The sequence below is a fragment of the Serinus canaria genome, chromosome 1, assembly GCF_022539315.1.
Source record: "Serinus canaria isolate serCan28SL12 chromosome 1, serCan2020, whole genome shotgun sequence".
In the NCBI taxonomy this organism is placed as follows: domain Eukaryota; kingdom Metazoa; phylum Chordata; class Aves; order Passeriformes; family Fringillidae; genus Serinus; species Serinus canaria.
In genome coordinates, this window is record NC_066313.1 from 66,430,975 (window position 1) to 66,451,095 (window position 20,121).

The 20,121-nt window shown below is 42.0% G+C and overlaps 1 protein-coding gene across 1 annotated transcript; it reads right to left on the bottom strand.

The window, feature by feature from the left end:
• Positions 1 to 1,796: 1,796 nt before the first annotated feature.
• EDNRB (endothelin receptor type B) lies at positions 1,797 to 19,632 on the bottom strand. Its single transcript, XM_030234888.2, has 8 exons — positions 19,544 to 19,632; positions 18,845 to 19,333; positions 9,235 to 9,347; positions 8,870 to 9,074; positions 8,384 to 8,533; positions 7,334 to 7,467; positions 6,672 to 6,780; positions 1,797 to 5,166 (listed from the first exon to the last, which is right to left on the bottom strand). Exons 2-8 carry the CDS (start codon positions 19,286 to 19,288, stop codon positions 5,035 to 5,037), a joined length of 1,287 nt encoding a protein of 428 aa, XP_030090748.1. The 5' UTR covers positions 19,289 to 19,333; positions 19,544 to 19,632; the 3' UTR covers positions 1,797 to 5,034.
• Positions 19,633 to 20,121: the final 489 nt, after the last annotated feature.

A 20,121-nucleotide genomic window follows, 5' to 3' on the forward strand; every position in this document is an offset into this window, starting at 1 on the left:
TGAGTTACTCACACAAACTTTGGGAAATGAAGATCATAAAAAGGCAAAAGGGCAACAAATGCTTCCCTTCATCCTGTTCACCCAAGAGAAAAAGTAGAACAAGCAACTTCTGGAGGACGTGATTCCTGAAGAAGGTCTGGTTACCCTAATTCCCCATCCAGGTGTCCTTTCAGGTTTTACTGGGTTTTGGGATTTGACTCCCACTTTTTTCCAAAGTACTCCTCTAGGGTGGCTACGCAAGATGCAAAGTTTTATAGCAACACTGAAGTTGAAGATATCTACTGATGGGTATCGTAGAGATATTGATGTGTCTGGCTACTTGCCACAATGTACTTTAAAATTCCTTCCAGATACTACCTCCCACAATCAGGACATCCTTGGATTGTCACAATGATTTCCTGAAAGTTTAGGATACTGACCACCAAGGTAAAACAGTAATTTCTGAAGGTTTTACTTTTCATTACAGTAGATTTTTCTTACTGATAGTAAGAAAAGGGAAGGGGCACATGATGCCTTTTCACAGCTAAATGATAGCACATAGGAGGGCTGACAAGACCAAAGAGATGTCAGGGTTTTATTTAATGACAGCACTTTTAAGTCCTTTTGTCTGCCTTGGTCTTCTGAAGTGTTCAGCAACTTGGCTTAGCAACTGGAACTCAAGAGCCCATCATGTACATGGAGAGCTGTTGCCTTCTTGAGCAGAGGACAAGAACATGGTGGTCAGAGCAGCAGGCTACAGGACAGTGCAATAAAATGTGAATTACTCTGTGGACCAGGCCCAGCCACAGGTTACCAGCTGGACCATCCTGCTCCACCAGAGTGCCAAATCTGCCCTGCTCAAGAGCGGTCAGAGTAAGGCAGTGTTTGAAGAATGTAAGTTACCTGTACCTGCAGATGGCTGGGAAAGTTCCAGCATGTTTAGAAAACTGACAACAAGCTGCAGTTATGGCCTACCTGTGGAAGCCTGTGGGATGTTAAAAAAATGTGCAAAAAGTGTTTCCTCATAATGAGCGGTTGGTGAAGATCTTGGACCACAGCACGAGGTAAAGGGAAGAGAACTGAAGAGGCCCTGAGAGATACTAAGTAGAACATTTACTTACAAGGGATCCCATCTCCAGAGGTGCTTCTGCTCCAGGCACAGGAAACTTGAAAGTATGTGCTAAAGGTCCTGGGACCACGAAAAAAGACAAATCTACATGGATGCAACAGGCCACCAAGTAAACGGAAGGAAACAAAACAGTAGTAGCATGAAACCAAACACATTTTGGGATGTACAGATACCACAAGCAAATAAAGTTATGCATTTGACCAGTTACAGCATATTTAGTCTGATACCGTTTCCCACTTTTTCAAGGAAGGTAAATTAAGATATACACAAAATTACACTGTCAGCATACAAAGGGATAATGGTTTTCATGTGGCATATTCCAGCACTGAGTGCATAAGCTACTAAATTAACGAACTAAAAGCTTCTTGCCTTTTATTTGTGATGTCTCAAACAAAGAGAATTTGTGACTATATAAGGGTGTGTAGAGAACAGATTGCGACTGACATTCTGAGCAAAAACAAGCAGAGCAAAGATAGGCATGATTGTTCCAATAAACATCAGGCAATTTTGCAATGCATATGCAAGTCTGAAATCTCTCCAGTTTTCAAACAGCTATATAAAACCATCCAACCCAAAAGCTTTGATATTTAGATTAGGATTGCTTACTTCTTTTTACATCGCTGTCACTGTTTAGCAATTAAATGGGACCCCCTAGGAGAAAAAAGGTCAGACGCCTTTTTGTAAAGAATCAAAATTGCAGATATTTTATTGGTAATTTAGAATGTTTATACTGCTTGATCTACAGAAGCTGCTATTTTAAGTGATCACAGAAAATGAAATACAGAATTATTTTACACAGCTATACAGAACAATTGTTAAAAATCCTTTTAACATTATTTCAGTACATACAACATTCTCTTGCCAAGCCAGCTGTGTCTTGATTAAGAGCTGTTTGGGACACTGAAATGCCACAGCTCACAGCAGATGCTCCACAACCATCAACTTTTGCATTTGATTCTCTGAGGTGTAGTACCAGTGTTTCAGTTCAGTTTAGGCAGAATTGAGAGCAGCTGGGAACTAAAATCTAACTGCTATCTGAAGGCCAAAACACAGAGTTGTGATGTAGGTTCTTACGAGTTGTTTTTTCTGCCTTGAGCCATTCTGTGTGAACTCTCCAGGCCACTGGGACAGATGACTCTTACTGTGTGGCACTGCTCTGGGCAAGCACATCCAACTCCTGTGTCTCTGTGCAATTGTTCTGCTACCTGTGACCCCGCCTGAGGCTTAGAGAGCATTGGACTGCATGTCTTACCCCACAAGCTGATTTCACCCTCCTTCGCTGTGTTTTTTAATCAACTCCTTTAAAAAGTATTTGGCTTTTTCTCTGTTTTTGTTCAAAGTAGCAAATGTCAGATAGGTTTTTCAAAGAGCTTTGCTGGGCCCCAATTCTGCTCGAACTGAATTGAATGGCTAAATGTTTACTGATTTCAGTGAATGGAGGAACAAACCTGTACTGAGGATTTCAGAAAACACCTGTGTGGAGCATTAAGAGATTTAATCTTAGAACTGTATAAGAACAGAAGTTTTGAAAATATTTATTACAGGAAATGAAAGTTTCAATAAAAATACTGCTTTGAATAATACTGAAAAAATGACAAAGAGTGTACTAGTATTTCTATATGAACCAAAACAGGGGGCAGTATATATGGTCTTTATTTGCAAAACCTAAATATCTGACTTAGCAGGATTTAACAAAGAATTAGTCCAGGAAAAAAATGAAAAGTATGTTACACAGTTGCCAATACAATGGCTATATTTTAAATAAAAATAACAATAATATACATGTACAATATTGTAATGATATAACTTGATGAAAATAACACTGACCAGTATCAAATCTAAGATTTCACTTATTATCCATCCTTAACAGATGAAATGCATTTCACAGAAATAGATGCAGGTAGGGTGACGTGAAGTGATATTCATGGCTTACTGTGAGAAAGTAAGTTTTCATCTTTACCATGAAAATTAAGGTAAAAATGTAAAGAAGGAAACCTAAAATAGATTTATATGTATAAAAGTTCAGCATTATAGCAGCTGAGTGGGTGTGCTGCAGCAAGATGGAAACAGCAACCTTATGGTACACACCACACATGCTTGCACACACTCACACACAAACACACACGTGCCCATGCCCAAATGCATGTGCAGGGGTCCTCCTCAGCTTGATGATACAAGCATTCACTTACCAGCTTTTGCTGGGGGCAACACCAGGAATGGGGCTCACCACCCCTTTTTTAGCTGTCTGCAAGGTAGCTGTAGCTACCTAAAGTCAGAAACCCATCTAAAGTAACATCAGCATTTGAACATTTTAATGGAAGCTGTTTTCATCCTGAGCACCTTTAAGGCACTTTAGTAAAAAATATGAAGTCAATCAATACTGGAAAAACAGATAAAAATCCTTCCATGTGAGATCTGGAAATTTAAAATAAAAAAAATTCCTGAGTTTTGATAAATAATTTTATTATAATAAAATACCAAGCCTATTGAAAACATGTCTTTTATAAAAGCATGTTAAATGACAATTTTTCTTGATAAACTCATGCCTTAGTGCACAAAATATGTTAATAAGTCTTTGGGGACATCTGTAACAAATTAATAGGAAATGCAAAGTCAAAGAATGACCTGTCATGTACATACAAAACATGCATTGCTCCTGGCAACACACATCATGTTTACTACAGGCATCTTTATCTTTTTCTGTTCTTGCAGGGTCCTGCCCATATCTTAATACTTTACAATTAATTACATTTCACTACTATTTACAGAAGCAGAAACTAATCACACATCTTCTTAGGCCCATGAATATGGAACTACAGAAGTAGAATATATTTTAAAACAGTATGAAGATAAGTATGCTACATAGTACTCTTCTCTAGAAGTACAGTTCATTAATTATTTTCTTTATGAAGATTTAAATCTAAATGGAGATAGAAGTTCAAATTCTCTCTTTTTACTTCGGTTACTACTTTTTTTTTTCACCCACTATTTCTAAAAAAATTTGCCCCAAGACAAATTTGGATGGCAAAAACAGTTTTAAATTGTCACAAAAGTATCTCCAGTAAAGAACCATCAGGCTCTGGAATGCCCACTTTTTACACAGGATACCATCCATTTCTTTTCAACAAAAAATGAAACAACAGCTGAAATAATAGCTGTTGTCTGTATGTATCTACTAGTGGCAATTTTTTGCTTCTGGTGTGTTTTTCTCTTCTTTGCTATCAATAGACACAAATACTCATACCCAAAGTCCTGGCAAATGCACTAAGACACACAGTGGCTACAGAAAGGAATTTATAGAGCCCTTGGGAGGTTCCTTCTGACAATAATAGGTAAAAACAATCATCAAAGTAAAATGCATTTTTGGCTTTACTGCATCCTTTAATATTTTCAGTAGCTACTTCTATAATATACCTGATAAAAATTCTACTTTTTAACATTTAGACTTCTATTACAAAGTATTTAATGTTTTATTTTAAAAAATTCACAATAGTGATGGTGGTTAATTCGCTTTATAAAAGATAATACATTGAGTTATATATAATAATGGCTTTGATCCAATTAACTTGATATTATGCTGCTTAATAATTACTGTGACTTCAGTTCCTACAAGTGTTACAGAGAATACAAACTTAATGTACAGGAAGTGGGGATCATTTGGAAGTGCTGATTCAGAAGTATTCAAGTGCTAACAATGACTTGTTCTTTCCACGCTTCTTCTCATGTTCCATAAATGATGATTTCATAAACGTCCATGATTTTCAATGTGACACAGTTTTAGGGCAATTTTTTTAATGTCCTTTTTTTTTTTGTGCAAATTCAAAACTAGATTTTTCTGGATGTTGCCATCTTGTCAAAAGTAATTGCCACTTGTACTTAAAAAGGCACCAGCATTAATGTAAGAGAATATACCTTTTATGCTTGTTTTATGAAGAGCTGTACTTGTTACTGGAGCGGAAATTATCATATCCGTGATCATTAGCTTTGAACTTTAAACAGGACTGCCTTTCCTCCAGGGACAACAGATCTTTGGACTGGCACCAGCAACACAAGCATGACTGTTAAAATAAAAGAAATAAACGTTTTACATCACTGTTTTTGCACACGTGGCAAAATGCACTGAAAATCTGCCCCTTCTCAGGGGTAGAGTAGGAAATGGCAAATGTGCAAGCTGCTGCTCTGGGATTAGAGCACAAAGCACAAAAGTGGGGCTCAACTCTGAGCTGCTCGAACGGGTTCATTAACAACCTTACTGCTGGAGTACAGGAAGAGTTATACTGAGTAGTTATATACAGCAACAGACACACACACACACATTACCCTTCAAATCTGGTCTGCAATTCTAAATGCATTTGAAAAAAAAATTATGACTGCTTGCTGTCCTTTCTCTGATAATCTTTCTTGGGGGGAAAAAAGGATTCTCATCTATGTTTTCTAAGCAAGATGATGCTACTTAGCTCATTGTTCTGAGATGGAAAAAAGAGGAGTTAGAAGAAGGGTGAAAACCCACATACAATTCATACATTTACTAGATGTACTGCAGACCTTTTTCTTGTGGTCCTGTCTGGCCTTTGGGTGCTGGAGTGCCTTCCTCACACCCACTTACTTCTGTGCTCAGGATGCTGGAGATCTCTCATGTGTTTTCAGCTCCAGTGACTCTTTCAGGGAGCCAAGGAAGACAAGACCAACACTAAAACCTCTGCAACCCATGCTGTCACAATTATGTGGGAAATACATTAACACTACTAGACATAGAGCTGACTGGCTACTGACTGGAAGATGTTTCCATTTGCTAGTAAGGAATTTAAACAGCCAGGCAATAACCCTGGCTGTGGCCAGTGGTTAAATGCTTGGGAAGAAAAGAAAAATCTAACAATTTGCCATAGGCAATGTTAGGACTCAAATACAGTGTGTAAAGATAGTAAGGGTTCACAAAAAAAGCCCAGCTCTTCATATTTTCCAAGCAGACACGAAGGCTGAAGGACTGATGGGCTGCCAGCCACATGCAATCCAGAGCCTGAAATCCTGTGTGCAGAATGAGTGTCCAGCTCTGTTCTCTCAGACCAAGCCAGGACTACAAACAGGTCTGTCACAAAAAATGTTGGCACTGGAAAGGGACAAGCACAGATTTGCACCCTGTGCCTCGCATGACTGACTGAAGTGCCCAGTCAGGATGAGGGAGCCCAGGGTCAGCACCCTCCCTGGCAGGATGCAGAGGATATGGCTACGTGAATCTCTGCAGCACAGGCTGAGTCTGCTTTGTCAGTGCTCTGGAAGTAGCTGGGTGCCAGCTTCAGTCAGGAAGTGATGTAGCACTGATTAGCATGGTCCCCAGAGGGCTCATTGTGCACTCTGCTCTTTTGCTTTCTCTTTTTGTTACCATCAAACCCCAGTTCCTTCCTGCAGAACTTCAGCAGGAGAGGGAGAGAACATTTTCCATAACCCAATTAAAATTTAAAGTAAAATTTAATGACTGTTCAAAACACTTTGTGCATGTTAAGGAACAAATTTTACTACTGACACCATCTTTTAGCCAGAGGAGCCACTCCCAGCAGCCACTTACCTTAAAGCAGTTTTGGAATCTTTTGCTCACCAAATACAGAGCTATTGGATTGATGCAGGAGTTCAGTGAAGCCATGTTAATGCCGATATAGTCCATCACAAGAAAAAAGCTGGGTGGAAATTAAAGTGAGATGTTGTATTGCAACAGTGAGACTCTTCTCATTTGCTTTGAAAAGGCTTGGTAGAGGTTTACAACTGTGGAAATTGGACTCGGTTTCACTAATCAAGACTAGATATTAAATGTAATAGTAATGGGGCTTAAATCATCAGGATTAACTCATGCAGGTAACAGTCATACTCAACAATAAAGTCTGAATAGTCTGAAGACCATTCTTGTGAAAGTAGTTTTAGGAGATCCAAACATCTTAACTTTTGGAAGATGTTCACAAGGTTTTTTTGCACCAATTGAATCCTAACTGCTCAGTTGAAAGGGAAAACAGGAACAGAAATCCCCTTTCCCACAGTCCCAAAAAGGGTCAGGAGGAAAACGAGGAAAAGCAAGGGAATTTCTCACAATTTTCTTTCTCTGCTATTGAAATGAAAGCAGAGGATCCTGGATGAAGAAGCAGGGACAACGGACATAAAAGCTAGTTCAACTGGAAATCCAAACATGCTTTTGGAGGATGCCCACAACATGCAGACATTTTATTTTGGCATTCTCACCTCAGAAGTTCACATCTGTTGGGGTCCTTCTGATCATAAATAGTGAGTTTCAAGATTCTGCTTAAGTGTAGTGGGAGCCAACACAAGGCAAAAACAAGTACCAGACAGAACACAGTTTTGGCCACCTCACGTCTCTGAGAAAGAAAATTGGATAAAACAGTGCTACAGTTACTCTCCCTCTGGATTGCTGTTGTCTTCTAATATCCAAAAGTTTAACAAACAAGATAAAAAAGCCTATCACAATAGGAGTTAGAAAACATGAAATAGCTTATTTGCTTGGAATATGTGCTTGATCTTTTCTATTGTTCTAGATGTCTCTCACTGATTTGATATATCTCTTATTTCAAGAAGTATGAGTAATAATATGAAAAACAGAGGTCATGAAAACACTAGTTTAAGCAATAATTTAAATTAAAATTAAGAACATATTTGTCTCCCAGATCACTTTCAAATATCAGCTTGTTTTCTATTGCATTTCCTTATGCTTTGATCTCACATCTTATTTTAAATGCCCCAAGAGATTCCAATTACAGCTCTAACCAGGTAAGAGGAAAGGAGCATAAATACACATTATAGAACAATCATATTTAATTCTAGTGATGTCCGATGTTTATGTCTGGGGCACTAGTACCTCAGAATGTCTGCTGGAATATGTTCTGCTAACATCTACTGCTAACCTCACTAGGGTTCAGCAAGAACTTTCTTCAAAATAATTAACAGTTTTATAGCACCACCTTCTAGACTGGAGCATGGCTTCAGTTTGAATTACAAAATAGCCAACTCTCATAATAGCAAAGAAGAAATAAAACCTATAAAAACTGAAACATTAAAACCAAACAAGAATGAAACAATTTTTTGATTTTCAGTTAAAATCTTAGGTTCCTGAGGGCTCTGATATATACGTATGTATATGAGTTCAGCAGCACCCCTGCTAGGAAAGTTCACTTTGCTTCTAATCATGAAGTCATACAAGAACAGAATGATGTGGCAGGAAAATCAATAAAGTTATCAGTTAGCCCAGTTACAGAGTGGCCAGGGATAAATTTTTACCTGTTTTAAGTGGTCATTTAAAGCAATTTGCATCCCACTTTTCTTTCGTAACATCTCACAAGTCATGAGAGTATAGAAAAATGCTGTGATAGCCAGTGGCAAACAGAAATAAAAGCTGAACAGCCACCAGTCTTTAGCTTGCTTGTAAAACTGTAAAGAAAAAAACAAAGAATAAACATGGTTTGGAATTAAATGCAGAGAATTTTGCAAAGTGGTCTGTAACTAATTGGTCAGCCTTACAGAAAAGCATTTCTGTAAGGTGTACATTACAGGTGAGAAAACAGGACAGGACAGCAGTGTGTTCAAAGCCCACAACAAGTCAAAGATTTCTGAATGCTGTTCTTTGAACCAGTATGCTTCAGAAATGTCAGTGTTTCATTTGAACATCATATTCATGTCACATAAATCTGTGAACATTACAATCCAGACAACACTGCGAAGATCCAAGGAACTCTCCCAGAGATTTTATCAATGTCAGTGACTTACCATCATAAAGGATGTTTTCTGTGTGGGGTGAAGCAAGCAGATTCTAAGATACCTTCCTCTGTACTCCATTGTAATCATGTCAAATGCAATAGCTTCTGGAACAGCCAGGATCACTGATATGACCCAGATGAGGACAATCTCCACAGCAGTCCACTTCGGCACTCCAATTCCTTTAATGCGACTCCAAGAAGCGACTGCTCGGTACCTGAAGCAACAGCACACATTTACAATTCCAAAATATGAGAGAACTCACCCACTTTAACAATTCATTTTATTTGCATTGTATCAGCAGAGTGGAAAGGTGGATTTGAGCCAATGCTTGTATAGGAAACAAATCAGAGACTTCAATGCCAAAGGGGTCTCACCTGTCTATACTGAGGGCACACAAGCTCAGCACTGTGATGCCCACCGATGCCTTTTGAATGAAGGGCACTAATTTGCACATTTCAACACCAAAGGGCCAGTCCTCTGCAAGTAGCTGTGAAAAGAAAACAACAATTATTTTTTTAAAAAGTCATTCCTAGTGCTGTCTTGACTGTTTTTCTTTTCCCCCAGGTCTTGTCCTATGAAGACAGGATGAATGGGGTTTGTTCAGACTGGAGAAGAGAAGATAATGGGGACACCTTTTCAGTACCTAAAGGGGGCCTGAAAGAAGGCTGGAGTGGAACTTTTTACAAGGGCATTTAGTCATAGAAAAAAGCGGGACTGGCTTTAAACTGAGATATTGTGAATGCCTGACTTCTGGAAGTATTCCAGGCCAGGTTGGACAGGGCACTGAGCAACCTGGTCCACTGAAAGGTGTCCCTGCCCATGCCATGCCATGCAGGTTGGAACTAGACAACCTCTTATGTTCAAGTTACACCATTTTAGGATTCTATGCAAAACTTAGTCAAGAAGAACCTTTTCACGAGGGAGCCCCTGAGGTGTGTGTCCTAAAAACTAGACAGTAGCAGTGTAGTCACACCCTGGTGGGACAAGGGTATCACTTAAGTCTTAGCCCTGCCTCTTCAAGCCCTGCAAACTCCACTCCTTTTGCTTCTAACTTCATCACTGCAGTGTTTATGGGAAAAAATGACAGAGCAGGTGAGGATCTTCCACATCTTTGAATTGTCTTTATCTGCCTTGAGCGTTCACTGCTTTTCTTGCATGTTTCAAATAACATATTTCTTGATCAGAAATACAGAAAATTATTGAGGCTGATCAGAACAGGGACAAAGCCAGAGATGCCTGTCTGGGGTGGGGTTTATTTGAGACTTAGTGTCTAGGCTCCATCAGCTGAAAAGTCAGGCAACACTGGAGAGAAATGTACCTCCCCCAGTTTTTAGCCGACCATCTGATGACAAATGAAAGGACACTCAAGGAGCATAGACAGATAGTTTGATCTAAATGTTTTGCAGCAGGTAAAAACATCAGATGAATCCCTCACTAATGGTATTTATTGACCAGTTCACCAACATTCTGTATAATAATACCAAAAGGACTGTCTGCACATTCAGCATACCTCTAAGTATTAAGAAACCGAGAAAACAGCACAATGCATTTCAGGATGGCTCACTTACACTTTGAATCACACACTTTAATGGAAATCTTGTCACATCCCCAGCTGCACATTTTATCTGATTTAGGGGAAAATATTTACTGGACACAGAAAGCACCTTACTCACAGCTGATTCTATGAACAGACAAACATCTGTAGCCTCAGTTTAGCAACATTTAGCCTTTAAACTCCGTTGTGAGTTTCTTTGATGGTCAGATACACCAGAACAGCAGCCAAATCTTCCAGTTTTCATTAAAACAATATTCTCCACAACAAGGATTGTGCCAAGAAATAGACGCAATTGTTATATAGAAGAGTAAACTTTTGGAGTTTCTGTAATTAGTTAGATTATCTAAGCCCATCTCTGTTTTTCAAAACTTTCTTCAAATGAGGTCTTTGGAATCTGTTGCGGATACAGGGCTACAAAATGGAAAAGGAGAAGGAAGAGTGAGGACTACCCAAAAGAGGCTGGAAAATCTTTCCCTTGGCTTCAAACAAGGGTCTCTTCAACCAACTCATTTGAGAGGATTGTAAGAACGGAAGAATAGCTCATCATACTGCGTGGATGTTTCTGGGAACCAGAGAGGCTACAAAGTCTCTAAGGAGGGCTCTGGACAGGCTGGATTGATGGGCCAAGGCCAAGAGTATAAGGTTCAACAAGACTTGGGTCACAACACCCCCATGCAGTGCTTCAGGCTGGAAGAGTGGTGGGGAAGTGGCTGGAAAGATTGTCAGAAAAGGACCTGGGAGCGCTAGTAACATCTGGCTGAACATGAGCCATCAGTGTGCTCAGGGGGCCAAGAAGGTCAATGGCATCCTGGCCTGTATCAGAAGGACCAGGACAGTGGTTATTCTGGTATTTGGCACTGGTGAGGCCACACCTCAAGGGCTGTGTCCAGTTCTGGGCCCCTCACTACAAGAAAGACATTGAGGTTGAGGTGCTGGAGTCTGTTCAGAGAAGGGCAACAAAGCTGGTGAAGGGTCTGGAGAGTAAGTTGCATGAGGAGCAGCTGAGGGAGCTAGGTTTATTTAGTCTGGAGAAAAAGAGACCTTGTTCTCTACCACTGCCTGAAAGGAGACTGTAATAAAGTGGGGGCTGGCCTCTTCTCCAAGTAAGAAACCACAGGACAAGAGGAAATGGCCTCAAGTTGCACCAGGGGAGGTTTAGATTGGGTATTAGGAAAAATTTCACTGAAAGCGCTGTCAGGCATTGGAACTGGCTGCTCAGGGAAGAGTTCAAAAAAAGATATACATGTGGCTCTTGAGGACATTGTTTAGGGATGAACACAGTGGTGGCAAGGCTGATGGTTAGACTTTGGTTAGACTTGATGATCTTAAGAAATCTTTGCCAACCTTAACTATTCTATGACTTTATAATTGAAGGCAGCCACAGAGTTGCCTGCCCACACTGGTTTGCTTCAGCAAAGTCCTTATGCAAACATGCATGTCCATCTAAGGGTAAACACTTACAAGGTCCATGAGAGTTTTTTGAAGAGTCCCGATATAATGTAAATATAATTTTATTTGAACACAAAGGAAATTAAGAACATTTTATGGCTGTGGACTTTTGGGAACCTCTATGAAGTGCCCACCAGTATTTTCAGATACCAGAATACCTCCAAATACCTGCTTTAGCTATGTACTGTAATGGAATCTTTTAAAGAACAGCAGTAGACAAAATGCAACATGGCCCAGCTTTCTAGTTCTTCAATGATCTACTTAAGTAAGGCAATAAATACAATGCCTCTGCAGAAATGAAGCAGAGAAATAAATTTTAAGGATTAATGTTTCTCAAGAATTTTATGGAAAGTAACAAAGCAGAGGAAGTAGGGATTAGGTTGTAATAACCACACAGTATCTTTTGCTTATGTGGTGTGGGAAAATAACACAGTCTGTAATTAAAGTATTTTCAGTAAAGCCTCTCCCTGAAACAACTTCTCAATTTCTGTAAGGGGGGGACAGTAACAATCTACTATTAAAACTGTAATGTATATAATTACATGTATTATAAATTTACACCCTACAGAATTGAATGACACCTGGACTGATTTATATTGATCAGGCAGTGAAATTCCAGCCTTTCACATCTATTTGCCACAGAAATCAAGGATTGGGTAGCAAGTACACTGTATACTTATTCATGGCACCTACTGAGCATAGTACATGAGTGCATACTAGACTAGAGAGAACTCATTTAAGAAGCCCTTTGAAGTAAAATATTCTTTTCTTTGTTACTGAAATGCAGAAATTTGGTCAAATCTCTATTGGCAGGTCCTGTTGAAAACTTTTATTTACATCTAGCTGATGTGTAGATACTCCCTGTCTCTCTTCCTTAAAATCACAGGGGTTCAGCCACATATTGTAGATTTTGCTGAACTAATACTTATCACTCAGGTGCAGACAGTCACACCTGTGCTCCAAACTGACTGGATTTGAGCCAGCTCCAGTTTGGGATTATGGAGGCATGGCCCACGACTGAATGCAGTCTACTCAGGGATAGGGTGCATTAGCTTTGGTTTATCATAACATAAAAACATTACTTTCATTCAGCCAGCTTATATCTGGGCAGAATGGACAGGCAGCTGTCTGCACTGGATTGCAAAAACATGTGCTTTATGTCTTGCAGCTGATGTATTGTGAAATTTGAGCATTTTAATGCATGAATCACAAGAGTCTCTATCATGGTACTGCAAGTGGTTAATGATACAAGTTTTACATCAAAAGCTTGAAAACGTGTAGAAAGTAAAAGAAAAAAAAGTTTTTTTGCTGAGCTATGTTTCCTTGATGCCTCTCTTCGTTCTCTGTATTGCTACCCCCTTCAAATACGGCCTTGAAGTACAGTGAAGATCCAATGTGAAGTATTTGGGAACATCACCTTTATAAACAATGATAACTCTTAGTAAATACAGATGTAGCCTATTGCAATTTTGTATGAGTAATATTATTCTCTTCTGCCTCACAATAGGGTAGCTGTAAAAAGATTGTCATTTTACAAATGACAAATGACTTGGAGCCATGAGAGGAGACACTGCCAAGTGGCAGCAAAGACAAAAATAATGTTGTGCTTTCATAAGGAAGATGCCAAGAGTACTCTACCACTGGCTGTATTCCGAGTGACCTTTCCAATGTTTTACAGTCACTTATTTTACACAGGCAAAGTTTTAATTGCTGAGCAGCAGAGATGTGTTCAAGATGAAATAGATCAAAAGGAAAAGGAAAACATTGCAGTGAATGAAGTGAAATCATACTTAAAAGAACCAATACATCTGATGCGTGCCTAGCCAACGCATTCTCAAACCAGACACATCTGACTGAGCCTAAACTGATGTGCAAGTTGCAGAGCTATGAAAGAAGCCCCAAGAGATGCTGTGGCTCACAGACACACCTGCAAATCACAATTCCCACTCTGCTTTCTCTTTAGTTGTGCAAGAACTGAGAGATGTTCTCAATCTGCTGCTGGAACAAGCCAGGCTGAGAGCACGATGTGCAGCTCTGGGGCTCAGCTGCTGTGGTCCCCAGCCAGGAGGCTGATACCTGGCTCCAACCCACCGCTGCTCACAGGCTGCAGTGGGGCAGGAAGAAGCAGCACAGCGTGTGAATACTCCTGCCAGTGTTCCAGTCCCAAGCAGTGAATGCACACGGGAAACTCAGAGCAGGAATTCGCGCTTCCGCCAAGCCGCAGGTTCACAGCGAGTCTCGTTCGCAGGACACTGGACTTGATTTTCATCATTATAAACACCAGGCACAAGAGAAACCAGACATGCAGCTCTACACCTAATTCAGACACAACAGTTTTTCAATGTATCTCTGAAATGACTGGTAGATTTTCACCTGATTTTTTTTTTTTTGACACGGGGAGGTCATACAGATATTTTACAGGAGCAAGCATTTTTCTAAACAGAAAATCTGCCCCAGAAATTAAGATTGTGGTCAGGGATAAGTCAGACAACATTACAAACGTACTACTATTTAGTGATAATTATGTTAGGGTGAGGACCTCCCCTACAGACAAGAAAATATATTTCCTGATTTCAAGCCTAGTTTAGAATGCTTTACTGACCTATCCAATAAACTGTGGAAAATCTTAATATGAGCCATGCACTTATTTTATTTTCTTGTATTTTTATTGTAACTCCTCCTAGAAACTTAATAAAAAAAACTTAAGATACACTAATTTTATAGAGTCATCTTGAAAATGACAGAAGCTGTAATGAGCTGTTGAAGTAAAAAGTTTCAGCAATTTCACAACTCCGGTGGAAAGACTGCATCAAAAGCAACTTAGAAAGCCGTGTTGCTGTCAGATTGGGATGCATAATACAGCGTAGAAGAAGAAGCCAAAACAGGTCAAACCTTGCTTTGAAATTTGTCACGTGCATCTTTTATACGAGTGAATGTATACACAACAAATGTATACATAATGAAAAAAACTACTTTCAATTTACAAATCGATACTAGCATCATCTAACTTCAGTTTGGAGATCCACCATGAAAACTATGTATGTGTACTTTTAACCGCATTCAGACATTTCCACTATTCCATACACTTGACTTCAGAACAGACTGCTCCCATCTAAACCCAGAACAAAGTTACCCCTCCCTGCCACTGCCTGCAGAGTCCAGACAGGTTCCTCCACTGGACAATTCAGATCTTTCTCAAGCACCCATAACCAGCACTCATTTATCATAAAAGGTTCTTAAGCAAAACACATTTCTAGCTTAATGCGGTTAGAAATCAATAAACTTTGTGTAAGAAATTCTGAGATAAACTTTGCATGAACTCAAGTAAGTGGTTCAGACCTTGAAAGAAAGGAAATAATGCATTTCTTCCAATAAAATGGCCACTATCTCTAACATCAGAAGAACTAACAACCAGGACACTTCTAGGATGGAAGAGTGAGAATCCTTTCTAAAGAGAAGCTCCTTGATTAGAAAGTGAGAAAAAGGTTGGCTTTATCAGGATGCATGGCCTACAGGTACTTGCATTACAAGAGTTAGTAAGTTCATCACAAATAAATTTCCATGGAAATCTTCTTCAGAGCTTTTTTCAGAGAATAGCTAGATTAAAAAAGGAGCCAATTTGTGTCTGCATGGTATATAGAGTCCCTAATCCGGTCTTTCTTGAATTTCCAGTGCTTGATAATGCCATATTATGTTAACCATAATTTTTATGTAATCCCTAAATAAAGTTAATGAAAATAAATCAGTGTCTACAAAGCCGACTCTGTCCCTTGATTAGTGGCTTGGATAAAGACCAGATTTTTTTCCTTCCCTTGAAATTTTTTTCTCCACTTTTCCATTGAGCTCTGAGAAAAAGGAACCTATGACAGTATTGCCAGGTAGACATTCTTCCTCAGACATTTGTTGGTAGTCAAGAGTTCAAGAGTTCAGAACACCCCACAATAATGTGCAGAGCCTAAATTGCTGCCCTTGTTAAAACCCCGCTGGAAGATGCCAATAAATTTGATTTATTATACAGGAATAAATATTAGAAAATGAAGAGAGAGAGATGTTGTTTGTGCATCACAAGAGAAAGCACATTAGTGTGCGATTTTAAGCCTATGAGAGGCAAAGCTAGTGTAAGTTTGGAATTTTCAGTCCTGATGCTCTGGTGTCTTAGACATGGGACTTCACAACTTTATCTACTTGGGAAAGCCAGCACAAACAGTCCAAAACTGCAGACCTGTATTGTCAGGTGCACAAGCTGCCACTGTCTTGTCTTCCAAAGTTTAAGTGCAGAGAAGAACATAAAAAGCTCACTGACCACCTACTCTATCTCTCTGCTCCTTAATTGCTGCTTGTGGCCTCAAATTAACAAGGACTTACTCTGTTTAGTGGTGATGCATAGGATCACCTGCACATCCAATTAGTAGCAATTTTGCAAAGTTTCTACACTGCCAAAACATTACATGCTGCAGCATGACTGTCTCAGACTTTCCTCTGCTTCCTGTTCTGCAGCTCAGGATCCAGGCAAAGCCATTCACCAGGACCCAGAATGCCAAAAAGATCTGCCAGGTTCTACATGCTGGAACTGAACACCCTTCAAGCCCTCATTTCATAGCCAGTTTCCTGACTGTGTGACAGATTCTGATATTTTCTATTTCCCACTGAACATACTGCATTATATTCAAATTTAGGGATACAATGGACTAATTAGCATCTTATGCATTGGAGTGCATTTGCCTCCCTATCCAGGGAGGTAAAACACCTGTTTTTCTTTAGATACCCTTAGTTTAGGAGATGTCAATTTCACTTGTGCACTTTTTCAGCTAATTATGTGTTCACTTAAATAGTCACAGGGGACATCTTTTGCAGTTATCCCTTTTAATACCTAATAAAAAGATTCTTCTAGTGCAGCTTTTGAACTGTCTCCTTCAGGTCTGTCTGGAAAGCATTCACAGACACTTTCACACTTTCTAGGGCAAGTGTTGAGGAAAGAACTGCTGGCATTTTATTAACATGAGAAATTCTCTCACACTGTTTCATGCAGCTGCCTTACTGATAATGTGGCAGCAAATTCTGAATCTGGATCTGTTTCATGCAGTCTTAAATTGTTTCAAACTGCAAGCTCCAATTGCTAGGTATACTTGATTTACTGAGGGAGCCTTTGCTTTATTGCATTACTGTATGTATTCTCCCTGTTGCTCTGGAATGAAATGGGATGTAGAGTTGATAAAAAGTTATCAAGTCAAACTGCCCTCAAAAGTTTAATTAAATAAACACAGTATCTAATAGGTGTTTTTTCCTTGCTTTTTAAAAGTTGCATTTATTCCAAAATTCTGTTTTAAAGTAGCAAATATTTCACTCATTATTATAAGGGATAATATAAAGTGATTATGGGCTCTTCAGTAAGATGAGTAGCAGTGAGGGAGGAGATTTAGCACCTGAGAGCTATTGCACAGCTCCTAGCATTATCAACAGCACAATAAAAATCCCAGCTTGCAGCTGGTGTAATATTTATTAGTTAGCAGTCTGACCCTTTACTCCTCCTGCTCCAGCCTACTAATGATGATACATTTGGTGACATTCAGTCAAGACAAGAACTGAGGTATATTACTGCATATTAACATGAATTTTGAAATTATCACTGACATTGCAAAGTCTCATGCTGAACAGCTGTTATTGATTTAATCTTTTTGATTTTTCTGAGAACAGACGAAAAGAATCTTTTTGTTCAATATATTTTGTTACAAAAATGCATTTTTAAAGCAGTTATTTTGTTTTCCAAATTCCACCTTCATTCAAAAGAGCCCACTCCTCTCACAAGAATTAAGAGAGTGTATTGTATAAAAACCACTGAAACTTCAAATCTGAGCACTATCATATAATCTAAATCAACTGGATCATGAATTTAACACAATGATGGCATTCCCTACTTGGTAATACTTAAATACTTTAAAAGGATAAAGAGGGAAGATTCTCTCCTCTCAGCAGTTCTGGGATAACTGTTATGGGTGCAAAATCCGTCCCTTCAATGTGGCTTTCTAAAAGTACAAGTACAACAACCCCTAGTGTACAATCATGCATACAAACTGAAGAGAAGGTGATAGATGAAGGCTTTTCGGTTCACTTTATGAAGTCACTGATGGGTGCTCAGGGATCCAGACTGTAAACTTTCAAAGCATAAGGAGGTCTACTACTTTCAGTATACCTTCAAATAGTGCTAGATTACAAGCAGAGGCTGAAATCAACTGCCCAACTAATTCCTTAGGAAAATGGATTGCACAAGCTGGGTAGAGAAGACAGGGGTTGTCTCCCCTCCATGGCAAGTCTTATCAAGTCAAAGCACAGACTGCTGAAGGTGAGAGAGGAGCAGGTGTGGCTCATTCCCTCTCGGCTGCCCATGCTGCAACACTGGCAAAGAGTGAAAGGGTTCACAGCTCAGGAGAGCATCGTGCCTCCCAAACAAGAGATGTAGAAAACCGCTCATCTGAACGATCTTGGTTCCTCCTAGAAAAGCCCCCACGCCAAAAGGGACTGTACAGACCCCTGTAAAGTATCGTGACAAGCTTGCCACAGCTGAGCACAAGGGACCAAGTGGTACCCACAGGAGAGGGTCTTCTGTGCCTCCCCTTCATTCCTCGACCAGCCCACTGAACATTTATCTATTGCATTTACTTCCCTTATCCCTGCGATAGGACCTGTTTCCAGGTGATTTTCAGAGCTTGGCCACCTCCATTCTGCCCCATTCCCAGCCTGGAACGCTGAGAGGGATGGGACTGAGGCACAGAGAGGGTGCCATCTGCGACCGTATCTGACCAGAATACCACCCTCCGGCAGGGTTTTGTCGTGAGGTGAAGTCCACGGGCGTGTCCCAGCCAGGACGGGACGCGTCTCCCCGCGGCGGGGACGGGCATCTGCGGGGGGCCGACATGGAGCGCCGAGCGGTGACCGCCGCATCCCCGCGCCCGCTCCCGAATCCATCCCCGGCCCCTCCTCACCTTGTAGACATTGATGGGGATGTCGATGATGATGTGGAGCAGGTCGCCCAAGGCCAAGCTGGCGATGAGAATGTTGGGGCCGTTCCTCATGCACTTGTTCTTGTAGATGATCCGCAGCAGCGTGGAGTTGCCGATGATGCCCAGGACGAAGACCAGGCAGGACACGACCGTGTTGATGTACTTGAAAGTCTCCTTGATCTCCGTCTGCCCGGTGCACATGGGGGGCGAGGCGGAGCGCGGCCGCCCCGCAGCCGGCCCCGGGCCCTTGGGCAGCGCGGCCGGGCGGGACGCGTTGTGCTCGGCGCCGCGCAGCGCGGGGGTCGGGGCCGTCGGGGGAGCGGCGGCCGCGCTCTGCCTGCCCGGGCCCGGCCGGAGCAGGGAGCCGTCCCCCTCGGCGGCGGCGGCGCGGCAGCTGAGGAGCAGCAGCAGGAGGAGGGCGGGCATGGCTGCGCGGCACGGCAGATTGCCCCCGCCGCCGTCAGCGCCGACCTGCGCGGAGAGAGGGGACAGGGCGTCAGCTGCGGGGACGCCGCGCCCCGCCGCTCGCTGCCCCGCGGCCGGGGCGCTGCCTGTCCCGGGCGGTGCTGGCGGCTCCGCCGGCAGAGCAGCGCCGGGGCGAAAATCTGCGCGGCGGCGGCCGCGGCCAGCAGCCCCTCCGGCCGGACCTGCTCGGCGTCGCCCCGCTCGTGTCCCCCTCACCTCGGCGAGCGGAGCCGAGCCGATCCTCCCCGCCCTCCGGCAAGGCAAGGCAGACGCGCTCCGCCGGCTGTCGCCGCGCTCCGCGCCCCGGCTGCGCGTCCCCGCCCGGGCCCGGCTGCCGCCGCTTGCCGGCGATGGGCGCTCCGCTCGGGAAGGCGGCAGGGACGGGCGCTGGCGGCAGAGCCTGGTGTCCGTCAGCCGCGCACCAGACCCCGTGGCCAAAGTCGCTCCGGCGGTGTAGGGTCCCCCCCCTTTTCTAAAACATTCAACCGCATCTGGCCCATCAGTCACAGCCAGACCCCACCCGCGTCCTCCGCCCCCAGCGCAGCCCGGCCCAGCCCCCCCGCCCGCCGGCCCTGCGGAGCCTCCCATCACTGCTGTCAGGAGTCCCCCCCGGCCGAAGGGCTCCCTGCCTCGGTACCGACCAGGCAAAATGCCCTGCGACCTCCCCCTTGTCTTGTACTAGGGTGACTTGGCGGGCTTTGAAACGATTTTTCTGGAGGGTTGTTACAAGAGGTATGGGCATTGCTGGAGGACAATTGGGAAGAAGAAGAAAAAGAAGGCACTCCCCGCTGTCC